This window comes from Camelus ferus, chromosome 12 (assembly GCF_009834535.1).
Source record: "Camelus ferus isolate YT-003-E chromosome 12, BCGSAC_Cfer_1.0, whole genome shotgun sequence".
NCBI classification, from domain to species: Eukaryota; Metazoa; Chordata; class Mammalia; order Artiodactyla; family Camelidae; genus Camelus; species Camelus ferus.
Genome location: NC_045707.1, coordinates 17757459 through 17771463, shown reverse-complemented (window position 1 = coordinate 17771463; position 14005 = coordinate 17757459). Strand labels below are relative to the sequence as shown.

Sequence of the window (14005 nt, the reverse complement as noted above, 5' to 3'; positions counted from 1 at the left end):
AATGTACTACCTACCTTAGGATCCAGCCATTCTACTTCTAGATATTTACCCAAGAGAAATGAACACATGTCCACAAAGGACTTACACATAAATGTTCCCAGTAGCTTCATTTGTAATGGTGTTATTTGAAAACAACCCAAATGTTCATTGACAGTTAAATGAATAAACTGTGATGTGATACTTGGTAATAAAAAGGAACGAATGTCACATGAATGAATCTAAAAACAGCTATGCTGAATGGAAGAAGCCAGATAGAAAAGAATACTTACTGTATGATTCCATTTATGCAAAATTTTAGAAAATGCAAACTAATTTAATGCCAACAGAAAGCAAATCAGTGATTGCCTGGGAATGGTGGGGGTGGATAGAGATGGACAGAAGGAAGAGATTATAAAATGGACACAAGGAAATTTTCAGGGGTAATTTATTCATTATCTTGATTGTAGTGAGTAGTGATGATCTCACGGGTGTATACCTATTCAAAACTTAGAAAAATGTAAACTTTAAACATATGCAGTTTATATATATTAATTACATCTCAATAAAACTGTTAAAATTTATTACACAATAACTAAATGTAAACATACGTTGTCAAATCCATTTTTTAAAAGACTGACCACAGTTATTTCTATGATCTTGAAATACTCAATATGAACCCTTATTACATGACAAGCATCAATCCTGAGGTCTAAGTTACCCAAACTCTTTAAGCTTGTTGATGATACAGACATCAGCCATCATGTGTTCCTTCATTTCTTCAAGGTCATAAGGAAGAGGCCAACAGTGATTTAAAAAAAAAAAAGGATCAAATTATGTTAAACTCCATATGAAAAAATATGTCCGTAGGAATATCAAAGAAAAAACACGAAAAAGAAAAGCAGAAGGGAGATTTGGCATGCCAGATACCAGAATGTCCTCTACAGCTAATGTAATTAAACACTATGGCATTGGACTAAAAATAGATCAGTGGATGTAATATAGAATCTTTGAATAGATGTCAGTGTATGTGAGAATTATTTTTAGGTAACAAATTTCTGATTTACAAAGCTTAAAAATAGCCATGCCTGCAGCAACCCAGGTGTAGATACTCCTAAACTCTTTTATTTTTATTTTCTTTTTTGAGTACATAATACTCAAAATATTATTTTGTATGGCCCAAAATACAAAAGGGTGAAAAGTTTGCCTGTCAACCTTCCGTATTCCCTAGCAGCACTGTGTCCCTCCATAGAGACAAACTATGTAACAAGGCTCTTGTCCATCCTTCTAAGAATATAAAAATAAGCATAAATATCAAAAGACACCATTGAGGGTGGGGGTATAGCTCAGTGGTAGAGCGCATGCTCGGTGTGCAGGAGGTCCTGGGTTCCCCAGTGCCTCTGTTAAGGGGAAAGCAAAACAAAACAAAACACACCATTAAGAAAGTAAACAAATAAGGTACAAGCTAGGAAAAATATTTATATTACATATTTCCGATAAAAGACCCAACCAGACAATATGAGTAATTCTTACAAATCAACAGAAAGACAGTATAATTTTTTACGTGGGCAAATGACCTAAATAGACTTTTTTTTCCCCATGGTTTTCTTTCTTTCCTTCTTCCTTCCTTCCTTCCTTCCTTCCTTCCTTCCTTCCTTCCTTCCTTCCTTCCTTCCTTCCTTCCTTCCTTTCTTTCTTTCTTTCTTTCTTTCTTTCTTTCTTTCTTTCTTTCTTTCTTTCTTTCTTTCTTTCTATTGAAGTACAATTACAGTGTGTCAGTCTCTGGTGTACAGCACGATGTCCCAGTCATGCACATACATACATATATTTGTTTTCATATTTTTTTCCATTAAAGGTTATTACAAGATACTGAACATAGTTTCCTGTGCTATACAAAAGAAACTTTTTTAAAAAGTCTATTTTTATATATAGTGGCTAACATTTATAAATCTCAAACTCCCAAATTTATCCCCTCCTACCCACTTTCCCCAGTAACCATAAGATTGTTTACTAAGTCTGCAAGTCTGTTTCTGTTTAGTAGATGAGTTCATAGTATCCTTTTTTTCAGATTCCAAACAGACTCTTCATAATAAAGATACACTAATGGTCAGTAAGCACATGAAAAAATGTTCAATGCCTCTGATTATCAGAGAAATGTAAATTAAAATTACCCTCCATTACAAAGACTAAAATTAAAATAGACTAGCAAAGAGGGAGTAGGGTATAGTTCAAGTGGTAGAGCTCATGCTTAGCATACACGAGGTCCTGGGTTCAATCCCCAGTACCGCTTCTAAAATAAATAAATAAATAAATAAGTAAGTAAACCTAATTACCTCCCCCCTAAAACAAAATGAAAAACATTTTTTTTTAATGGTCTAGCAAAATCAAACATTGGTGAGAAGTCCTATGCCCAGCTAGAATTCTCATACATTGCTGGTGGGAATGTAAAATGATACAATCATGTTGGAAAAACATTTCACAGTTTCTTAGAAAGTCAAGCAAAAATCTCCTCTATGACCCAGCTGTTCTGCATCTTGGTATGTATCCAAAAGAAATGAAAAAAATGTACCTACAAAATGATTTGTACATGAATCTTCATGGCAGCCTTATTCATACTAACCCAACTGAAATGTCCATCAATAGGTGAATGGATAAATATTGTGATATAGTCATAAATGGAATACTGCTGAGCAAGAGGAAAGTACAAATAATTGATATGTGCAAAACATGGAATAATCTTAAAAAACATTATATTCAGCAAAACAAGCCGTTCATACAGTAGTACATAGTGTAGAGCTCTATTTATGTGAACTTGCAAAACAAACAAAACTAATGTATGAGAGTAAAATCAGAAAGTGGTTGCCTTTGGTTGAGGAGTAGACTGGAAAGGGGCCTGAGGGAACGGTATGTCCCCGTACAGTCGAGACACTCCAAAGTTAAATGTCCATTTTATAGCTGTGGAAACTGAGGCTCGTGAAATTAAAATATTGAGGTAGCCGGGAGTAGAAGGATTAAAGGGTTGTGGGAATGTGAGCTGAAGGAGTAGAGGTGGAAGAGGAGGTAAGGCTGGATTTTGGGGAGATGGGGGTGGCATAGAAAAGGTAAGGGAGCATGTCCCCCAAGACCCACAGCCCCTGCCCCCACAAAGTCTTGCCTCTGTAGACACAACTCTTCAATCATGCCTGTCAAAAGTGGGTCTTCAACAAATGATGAATGGGTGAATAAACGAATGAATAAAAAGAGACACAAGGAATTTATTATTGTATTGGAAAGAGTACAAAGAAAGAAACAAGTCCTTCTCGGACCTTGATGGCCTCAGCTGCTCTCAGTTACACTACATTCAACAAATCTGGAAGGTCCTTCAGGTCTCCCCAGGTCTGAACAGCCATGGAGGGAGAGGGGGCCCTTGGCCCAATCTCTGGGGATGCGGGCTCAAGACAGAGCCACTGCCATTCTGAGTCTGTGCTCACCTGCCCACAGGTCTGCAGATCTCAGTCCGTGGAGTTCCCTGCTGGGGACATGCATGTCAGGACCCCTTGACTCAGAACTATGTCTGGGAATGTGGGGAGAGGAGCCCTGGTCCCAGGCTTTGCAGGCAGAGAACTTGGTGGTGTCATCTGGGCAGCAAGGGTACCCTGATCTCTAGATATGGCAGGACCAAGATCGAGGTGTCATCAGCGCCCAGAAGGTTGTCTGTGCCAGAGAAAGGTGAATTGTGAGTAAGTTCCCTCTCAGGGCCCATCCCGCACATCTAAGACATGGGAGCCCCTCACCCCCAAACCAGGCCCTGGCCCCTGATTATGGCTGTTGAATTGGGCAACAATAGGGGGCTGGCTGTTGGGAAGCGAAGGCATGTCCTCTTGGGTGGGGAGCTGAACAAGGGTCATGGTCCCTTACCTGGGTCAGGGGGCAGTGACGCCGTGCGTACCACTCCTGGCAGTACAGGCTGACTTGGATGCCCTGGCCCAGAAAGAGCATGGTCCACATGAGCACGTTCCACGCTGGGCCCGTGTGCTGGTCATGCATCATGAAGTTCAGCAACCCTGATGCAGAAGGAAAGGATGCCAGCTCCAGATACCTGTATCTTGTCTTCCTGGCTGCCTTCCCATCTCGGCACAAGGAAGAGTTGGAACAGGAAGGCACCATCGGGGAAGATCTTGAACCCAGCTCCAGAAACCCACAGAGGTCTCAGGTGGCTCATGTAAAACCAGGATTCCTCAGTTTACATGTCAGTATCCTGGATCTCATACTAAACCTCCCAGCCTCACACCAGTTTTCACCCTTTTGTCTCCTTCTGTGTGTGCCCTGCTCAGATGCTCCTCTCTGGCCAGAAATCTTTTCCCACATCCCCCAGGATACCTCCTGGCTGCCTCCTGATTCTGCCTCCCTCCCTGCTCCCAAGTCTCCCCTACCTCCCGGCCCCCAACTCTCACGCCTTCCTCCAGAAGGCACGTACAACCCCCTTCTGTCTTGGGCACACAGCCTCCGCCATCAGTCTAGAATCTGCAGGAGCAGGACTCCAGGCCTCCTCCCTCTGGAGTCTCCCCTCTCCAGTGGCAGACAGAGGCCAGGCTTACCTCCAATGACAAGGAACAGCATCAGCATGACGGGGTAGAAGAATCCCAGGACGAAGCAGAAGATGTACTCATGGACCACTGCAGAGACCAGGAACACGCCCAGCATGGCTGCCCCTCGGGCCCGGCCACTAAGGAGCTGGCAGGGGCCAGGGGAGGAGGGTGGAGTGAGTGTCCCTAAGCTCCCGGCACAAAAAAGCCCCCTCCATAAGGGAGCCAGGGGTGTGTGTAGTACAACAGAAAGAACATGGGATTTGGGGCCAGAAGGGCTGACATGTCTTATTTAAGAGCATTTTATTAGTCCATTGGGCCTTAGATGCAGTTTTTTGGTTTGTTTTTTGTTTTTTTGGGGGGGGAAGGTAATTAGGTTTATTTATTTACATATTTATTTGTTTGAATTTAATTTTTTTAACGGAGGTACTGGGGATTGAACCCAGGACCTTGTGCAGCTAAGCACGTGCTCTAGCACTGAGCTACACTCTCCCCACTAGATGCAATTTTTAAAAGGGGATATGATAATACTTACTTCTCAGGGTTACTGTGCAGATTGCGTAGCATGTGAGAATTCCTGGTAACTGAAAATTGCTATAGGCATGTTCCTTAGAAGGCTAAGAAGGGGAGAAATGCCCTATGGGGGGGGGTGTAGTTGAGGATAAGGAAAAAGGGAAGTTAGATCATAAGAAGGACTTTCTGCCCATTGGGTTGTGTAGAATGAGGGCAGACAGAAGTCAAAGGGGCTTCTAGGTCTGGAAAAGGGAAGGAGAGGACGTCCCAGAGAGGTGGAGAGGTTCCGTTAACTGTGGGCGCTGAGGGGGTCGGCAGAGCCCATACCCACAGCCCGTCCTGATACACGTAGCTGTACAGCCAGTCATGGACCACGACATTCCAAGTGCGGTAGTAGTTGGAGAAGGATGTCGAGTTCCACCAGTCCTGGGAAGGGGTGGGGCCAGGGGAGGGGGAGGTGAGCCTCAGGGCCATCTGTGCCCAGGCCCCAGCTTCTCCCCCCTGCTTCCTGCACCCCGTCTCTACAAGGGCTGGCTCCTGGCAGGAGAGAGACAGCAAGCACCCTCCTAACTCCCTCTTCGGGACCTGGGGTCCCCACCATCCCTCCGACTCTCCCTCTCAGGAAAAGAAGATTCTAAATTACCATCCCCACAAAAGCAGTTAGTCCTGGCCGGCCAGGTGGCTGGGTGATATTATAACCACACTCAGGGGAGCACATTTCTCATTGTGAGAGACTTGACAGCACAGCTGAGGTTGAAACCATGCCCCATAGGGTTAACAGAAACTGGTGACTGAGGGAGATTCCTAGCTTGTCTTACAGAACAGCAGATGAGGGAACAGCTTGTTGAAAACCCTTCTGCTGATAACCTCCCTTCACTGACCAAGCTTGCCTTTATTTTTTTTCCAACTCCTTAACCGGCCCCTATAGATAACCCCTCAGATGTATGTGTCACTATAGTAACAGGGGGCATACGTTTTCTGGAAACTTGGAGTTGGCTCCTGTCTAGTTCAAGTCAGCTAAGACTGGTTGGAGCCACTGACCCTAAAACTGGGCCTATGCAGGTGTCTGATGAACGACCTTTTGACATCAGAGGGCTGAAAACTCCACCTGATACGTGCCTCTGTTTTTTAACACACATCCCATGAAGAAGCATGTGACTCAGACCACTGATGACCTCACCTTTTCTCCACTTCAATCACTTTTCCCCACACCTGAGACCACCTTGCTTCTTCATCTCATAAGTAACTCAAGCCTCTGGCCTTTGGGGAGGCAAATCTGATACTGTTCTCTCTCCTCCTCACTTGGCTGCCTCCTCACTTTCTCTGCTGCAAACCTTGGCGTCTCAGTGTTTGGCATGTTGGGCGGTTGCGCCTGGTTTGGTGACAAGGTGACAGCCCTACATAGCCACCATCCTCCCCACATCCTTCCCTAGCCCTTGCTGTATCCAGCTCTCAAGTGGTCCAGGTCCAGGCCTCACCCGATAGAACATCCTGTCTCCAAATCGTAGCATCTCTGCGAAGGCGTTGAGCCAGCAGTGGAGGAAGGCAAAGAAGATGAGCAGCAGCATGAAAATGCCTGGTGAGTGGAGACAAGGGGCTGCAGGTCAGACTGGCCCCCCTGGGTCCCCACGAAGCTCTGAGAGCCCCCTCAGGAAGCTCTCACCCAGCAACCAGGGCCCTGGTTCCTATCATTTGTTAATCATGCACCAACTGATGCATTCATTCATTCAATCCATTTGCTCCTGAAGCCCGTGCCAGCTGTTGGGGATATAACGATGAATGTCAAAGCCACTGGCCATTGGGAGTTGATAGAGTGGTTGGAAGGTGGGGAGTGGATGGCAATCTGAACTGAGACCCTGACAATGAGCAACTGTAGGAGGGGACAGATGTCAGGGGAGAGTCAGAGTGAGGTGTTGAAACTAAGAGTGAGGGAAGGGAGGAGTTCCCTGCTAAGCCTTCCCCAGGGTGCAGCCCTGCCTCTGGTGGGTGTACCTGGCAAGGTGGCGTGCATGATGGAGAGCACCAGGGCACGGGTGCTAAAGGGCTCCCGGCTCATGTTGGCAAAGATGGGAACACAGAGGCGGCTCAGGATGAAGCACGCATAGAGCACGCAGCCCAGGGCCTGGGGAGGGGATGGAGGACAAAACTTTGAAAAGAGTCACTGGCAGCTGCCCTTTCCTTCTAGAATTAGACTCTGGCCCAGCATCTGCCTCCTCTTCCCTGAGCACCACCCTCTGACCTCTTCCCCAGCCTCCCCTACTTCACTCCCAGAGATGCCCCTCAGCCACCATGAGTCACGAGTAGTCCACCCTTCAATCCCACCTTCTGACCTGGGCAAAGTTCTTGGCCACATAATTCCACCTGATGCTGGGTGTCCTGCAGCAGCAATGGGGATAGTATGTATTTCATCCTTTTATCTTGTTCTTGCCCAGGCTGGGGCCCAGGATCTGGGGCCCTCTCTCCACAACTCCCTCAATTGCTAGGGCCTGGGAGGATTATCTGGGGAGGTGGGGGTCTAGAACGCTCTGGACCTTCCATAACAAAGATGACAAATGGATTTTAAGCTTGAGTGTCCACTAAGGTGACCGACCACCTGGAGTTTGCCCCAGGCTCAGGGGTTTCCCGGGATGTAGGATTTTTAGCGCTAAAATTGGGGCAGTCCTGGGTGAACCAGGACAGTCAGTCACCCTTGTGTCACCATGGCCTGGGGAAGGAGGAGGGGTAGTCTACCTGCCACTTCTTCCGCATCTTTATTATGGGATGCTTCCTGAGGGAGTGGCCAGGGGCTGGGATGAGGCTAAAGATCTCAGGGAGAGGAGGGTAGAAGGGCTAGGTCCCTGATGGGCCTGGGCATTTGGGGAAGGGGGTGCAGGGTCTTACCTGGGGTAAGTCTCCCTGTAGATGAGTGTGGGGCAGAAGAGGAAATAGAGGTAGCTGGAGAAACTAGGGGCCCGGATGCCCTCACCTGGGGAGGAGTAAGAGGAGTCCATCAGTGAATGGGGAAAGGAGAGAGGACACAGGTGGGAGGGACGCTGGGCGTAGGGAGTGGGGCTGGTGAATAGAGCGGGTAGGACAGAGGTTGGGGAGATGGATGAGAAGCTAGAGATGGAATCTGGAGGTCGGGTAGGGGATATGAAACCTAGCAAGAGCTGGACCTGCTAATACCCCTCTTTTGCTTCCATTCCAGGCAGCACATTTGGTGGCGCAGGACCTGCGGTTGCCAGAGTTTCATTTGGCACCCACAAATTGCATCACCCATTCACTCTTTCCTCCTGTTTTGACTTCCTAATCCAAGGCTCTCATACCCTGGGTCTTTCCAGGCTAGACCTGGAAATAAGTATGTGCCAGAAGTCCTGGGCAGCAGAGTTGCCATCTCTCCGAGGTAGGACCTAAGAGAATGCCAAAGCTGTGCCCCGAGGGCAAGATGGTCTTAGAAAGTTGGAGCTTCTATGAGGATCTTGCACCTGCTGGCTTCATTCAACCAACCAAGAGGACTGAGTTCCCATCCGGGCCAGCCAAAGGCCTCACCTGTGGCGCGAAGCGTCGCAGGCACCGTCTCTCTAAGGAAGGAGTAGCTTTTCATCAGGAACCTGACCTGAGATGGAATGGAAAAGAGGGTAAGGTGCTGTGTTGCTTTGAGCAGATCACTTAACCTCTCTGTGTTCTCGAGAAGGGGAGAGGGGCGGGCAGATTGTAAAATCTGTACGGTCAAAGCCCATACTTTATCATTTAGTCAGGCGGTCTTATAGTCTAACACAAATGGCTGCTGGCATGAATCGAGGGTAGAGGGGTACTGGAAAGGGTGGAGCTTCCAGCCAGCCAACCCCTTGTGTACTCTGCGGAGTCTGATTATATTTGTGTAGCATTCATCCTTTCATTTACATTTCTTTGAAGCCTGCTTGTTCACTCAAGTCCCTTGCAAAGAACTCCGCCCCAGTAACTAGCTCCGCCCCCACCAATACATTATCAAATGCCCTCCTTCCCAGCGGCCCCGCCCCACCATTGGTCCCGCCCATCACCTGCTCAAAGACTAGGACACAGCGGGAGGCTGGCGGGAGCTCATACTCCACCGCTACGTGGACCGGGAGGATGCCGAGCACCGCGGTGTGCGCGGCCAGCAGCAAGCAGCCGAGGCCCACCCGTAGCGTCCAGGCCACTCCGGCCTGAGACCTCACCCACAGCCGCAGCGCCTGGTAGGGCGCCAGCAGAGTGGACAGGAACATGGGGAACCCATGTCACCAGCGCCAAGGGCAGCTGTCCGAAGCTGAAGATCAGTAGGTCAAACTCCAGCATCAGCCTTGGAGTGAGGATGGAGAGACAAAGTAGACAAATGTGAGGCCCATCCTTGTCCCCTTCCTCTGCAGCCGGAGCTCTTAGAAGATAAACTGAGGCATCTTGCCAAGGTTGTGAGCTCCCCATCTCTGAAGGTGTTCAAGGTGAGGTCCCCACCTCTGCTGCTCAGGACTTCTAGCACAGCGTGTTGCCCAAGGAGACTCAGTCGTGGGATGGCTTTACTTCCAAATGACCTGTAGAGCCCTTTGTGAATTGTATGGCGTTGCAGAAGGGTTCAGTACTTCACAGGTCACTGGTGTTAAGATATGAGGTTTTAAAGTTTAACTCTGATTTTTGAAACTTTTGTCATTTTGGAGTGCTGGAGCTGTAGACTTGAGTTAATAGAAAGGTTGTTGAATGTTTTGTTTGCTTAGGTTAGGAGTGGTTTGTAATGATGAAAAATTAGGAACAACCTTAATGCCCATTAGTAAAGGATTAAATGAACAAAAGCAGGCACTTCCAGACTCTGCAGTCATTAAAAACAATGGACTGACATAGAAAGATCTCTAAGACAGGTCATTTGGAAATGAAAAGGAGACAATAGGTGCAGTAAGTATCTCATTAATGTAACCCCCTACAAAATACATCTCCTTGGTTCTTATACATATCTGGACTTGAACTCATGAAAAATGCTCTGGAGGGAAACTCTCAAAACCATTAACAATGTTACCTCTTGGGGGCAGTCTGAGATGGTGGGGGGGAACTGTCACTTCCATATATTTGAAACTTTTTCTGATCCTTGTAATACTCATGTAATTAACAACAACAATTTTACCAAAAGGCAGTGCTGTTGCTGAACATGCAGATCCTTGGTTCTCTTCCTTTTACTGCTTCCCAAGCCATGTGTAGGGTGAGGCGAGGGTCATGCAAATCCAGACACCCACAGGGGTTTCCAGCCCTCTGAGGCTCTTCCCCAGAGTGGGGAGGGGCTCTGTAGGGGAAGCGACCCTCCAAGGCACTTGGGTGTGTGTGTCTGTCTTTCCCACAAGACTGGGAGTGCCTTGCAGACAGGGCTGGAGTTGGTCTCTCATCTCTCTGGCCCCAGGGGCTGGTACTTAGAAGGGGCTCAGTGGAGGTTATCTGAACTGAACAGCACTGCCATGGAAAGGAGTGTGTGCTTGTGTGTGTGTATATACACATTATGTCTGCTTCAGGACAACGGTCCAATTGGGAATTATTTGAGTAGGGGCGTAGTGTCTCCAGAGGGCTGACCCTGGGAAGCCAGACCAAAGGCCACCCAAGGCTATAGAAGGAAGAAGTCTAAGAGGGTATTTTGGGCGGGAAGGTTGTCGGAAGCAATGTTGACATGTGTCCAATAATCAGAGAGGCCCTGTGCTCAGGCTGGTGTCAGGTGAAGCACTTGGGGACCCAGAGGTCTGATCTGATCTGTGTGCTTATCCCGGGCGGGAGGGATGCCTACCTGCCCTCATCGATGAAGTCTATGGCCAGGGTGGTGATGATGAAGACACACAGGCCAGCGATGAACATGTGGTAGATGGTGCGGAAGTGCTGCACCTCCATCAGCTCGCTAGAGGGACGGGGCGTGAATGTCAGTGGAAGAGTCCGCAAGGCCGTGCAGACTAGCTCAGGCACTGTACGCATGTGGAGATGGGGCGTAGTGATTGGCAACTTGCAGCTAAAGGCTGAAATATGGCTGGGACTTCTGTCCAAAGCCCTTTCCAGCCCAGACACTTATCCTAGTGGCCTTTCTTCCACAATCATACCCAGGGCAAATGGAGAAACGGAACCTTAGAAACTGTCTCGAAGTCCTCCCCCAAACCACCTAGAGCCTGAAGATGAGAAATGAGGCGTTCTGGACCCCTGGCCAAAGCACTTTCTTTTCTTCCCATTCCATGTCCTCACCCCTGACTTACTCAAGCAGAGACTTGCGGATGATGAAAACTTTCCGTTTCCCCAGGGATGGCTCCCGAGTCCTGAATTGAGACAGTTGTTCTGGGTCAGGACACAAAGGAAGAAGGCAGTGGGCAGAAGGCAGGGCGCCTTGCAGAAGGTCAATACTTGGGAGCCAAGGGCAGTAGTACGGTATGGGAATGTCAGGGTTAAGGCCAGAGGGCAGGACCGGGTGGAAGGTCAGGGTCAGGGAGGCAGAGGCAATAAGGGGAGAAGAGGGAAGGCTGAAGTAAGGGTCACAGCAGTGCTGGCAAAGGGCATGTGAAATAATGTCTGCAGCTCACAGTCCTTAGGATGGAGAGGCTGCTCAGTCATGCCCCAGCCCCTGTCTCCTCAGACGCTTACCTGCTCAAGGAATCTGAAGGGATGGAGGGCACTGGGCGGTCTTGTGGTGGGTAGGATTGAACGGCTTCCCGTATGGCCCGGTCCAGCAGCTCCGTCAGCTGGCCCTGCGCCTGCTCCAGCAACTGTGCCTTCACAGCCTACAGGACAAAGCGGGGCAGGGCCCACATCCCTCCAGCCAGTCACCCTCTCATTCACCACACATTTATGGAGCCTCTCTCTATGCCAGGCACACTGCTAAGTGCTAGGGATGGAAAGATGAACAAGCAGGGTTCCTGCCCAGAGGTTCCCCCCAAACTTAATTCCCTCTGGCTTCCCAGGGCAGCAGTGAGGATCCAGGAAATATCCTTCCCATCCCCAGGTCTGAACCCCAACCACCTCATCATCTCTGACCGCATTCTCTCCTCCCTGACCCCAGCCTTCCTCTCCTGACCTCTAGCTCCATTAACAGAAGACTGTTCACTGGCCAGTCTTTGGCCTCTACCCTGATAACCTGTGTTTCAAACCCTTCCACTTTAACCCTTAGCTCTAACCAGATCTGTGGGGTTTGAACCCAAGGACAAATTGTCTTTATCACCAAGCCAGTCCTCGCCCCTCCTTCCCTCTTCTCTAGGACCTGTCTGTTTTTATCTCTGACCTCTGACATCCCTCACCTGCATATGTCGGGTCCATTGCACCAAGTCTGGGCCTCTGTGTGTCTCAGTGTTTCCTAGGAGAAGGGGTCAAAGGGGAGGAGTTAAGGTTCTGCCACTTCATGCAGGCCCAGAGGCATTCTCTGTCCAGGAAGTGCTTTCTGTGTACTCAGTAGCCTCCCCGCCCCGCAACCAGTCAAGATCTAGTAACATGGCTGGGGGGTGCGGTAGGGGGTGGGAATCAGAGGGGAAGTTATTTTTGCAGGGGGTGAGGAGGCCACTGGCAAGCAGGGAGCCTGATGACATTACTGGAAACAGGGTACCCAGGAGACAGGAAGCTACGCTAATCACCCCCTCAGGTAAGTCATAAAGATAAGGCAAGGCTATGGCACTGAATAGCTCTTCTCTCCTCCCTCCCGCAGCTGGGTAGTTAGGGGCAGAGGCTGGCCTCCCAGGACAGCCGGAAGGACTGAAGGTAACAGGAGCCCCCTCTCGACAGCACATCCCCACCTCCGGCTGCACTCCCAGAGCGGGGTTCCCCTTCTCTGGAGGGTTGGTCCTTCTGATCTCCTCCCAGCCTTTCTCTCCTCCGCAGCCGCCGGGCCGCCCTTGGCTCCATGATGTGAGTCCTGACTGGGTAGTGGTGGCCAATGAGTGTTCCCTCCCTCCCTTCAGGTTTGCCTGGCTGAGCTCTTATCTCACTGAGCTCTTCTGACAACTCCAAACACCAAAGTCCTTTCAGGAGGAGGGGTTATAGGTTATCCAGTCACCATCCAGCAGGCAGCGCCATCTCAGCTACAGGCTACAGGCTCTCCTGGCTGTCGCAGGGATGAACGCAACCCCCCAACAAACGGCCCAGCCACCACCCAGATGCCTAGCTCCCTCCCGCAGGAATGGTGGCTCTGTACCTATACAGGTCGTGGGGAGGGGGACTCTGCCTCTCTGAGGCCTGTCACCTGGTGTGGCTGCCTTCCAGTCTCATTCCCAGTAGGCTGAAGGTTAGGGAGGAGTCAGAAACATCCTCAGGTATCAGGGCACTCAGCTCCCTTAAACCACGATAAGGAACGTGAAAGAGCCTTGTCATCTTGAAAGCTCTGTGTGCGTGTGATCGTTAGTCTGAGGAGGTTGGCACCTGTGACGACTGTGGTGCTGTGGCCCCTCCAGGAAGTGCTAGGCGCCAGCGCCCCTGAACACCAACTCTCCCCCACACCGGTGTGGGTTAGCAGGGAGGCAGAAAGGAGGGAAAACAAACATTCAGCACCTGAGGAATGCCAGTCATTGTCACATACAGAAGAACCAGATTTAAATCCTCCCTGGATCATTTACTGGCTGTGGAATTTCAGGCAAATGACCCAAATATTTTAAGCTACAGTTTCCTCCTCTGAAAAACAGGGGCGAAAGTCCCTACCTCATGAGGTTACTGTAAGCCCAAAATGAGGTAGTCCAGGTAAAAGCACATGGTCCAGGGCCTAGCCCGTGGTAAGAGCTCAGTAAATAATAGTTTCCTTCCCTTTTTAGTAGGAAGTAACAGAAGAGTGCCTTGAGAGTTCCTCTTTGTTGGGTTCCCGCTGGGGATTAACTGTCAATCCTTCCTCTCCCTTTGTGTCCAAAGATCAGTATTAGAAACAAGGTCACAGCCTCAGACTCAGGCCATGGCCTCTGTCTCCCCGCCCCCACCCCCGCCTCCCCCTCCCTGGTGGGTAGTTGGGTGAGGCTTGAGGGTGTGAAACATCC

The 14005-nt window shown here is 49.2% G+C and overlaps 1 protein-coding gene across 1 annotated transcript; it reads right to left on the bottom strand.

The window, feature by feature from the left end:
• Positions 1-2359: 2359 nt before the first annotated feature.
• SOAT2 (sterol O-acyltransferase 2) lies at positions 2360-13943 on the bottom strand. Its single transcript, XM_006182482.3, is given in 16 exon segments — positions 2360-3669; positions 3874-4019; positions 4554-4689; positions 5382-5480; positions 6533-6630; positions 7047-7176; positions 7385-7430; positions 7935-8019; positions 8583-8649; positions 9074-9280; positions 9282-9351; positions 10807-10914; positions 11261-11320; positions 11643-11779; positions 12293-12348; positions 12782-13943. Coding segments are annotated over 16 exon segments (1605 nt in total). The 5' UTR covers positions 12891-13943; the 3' UTR covers positions 2360-3618.
• Positions 13944-14005: the final 62 nt, after the last annotated feature.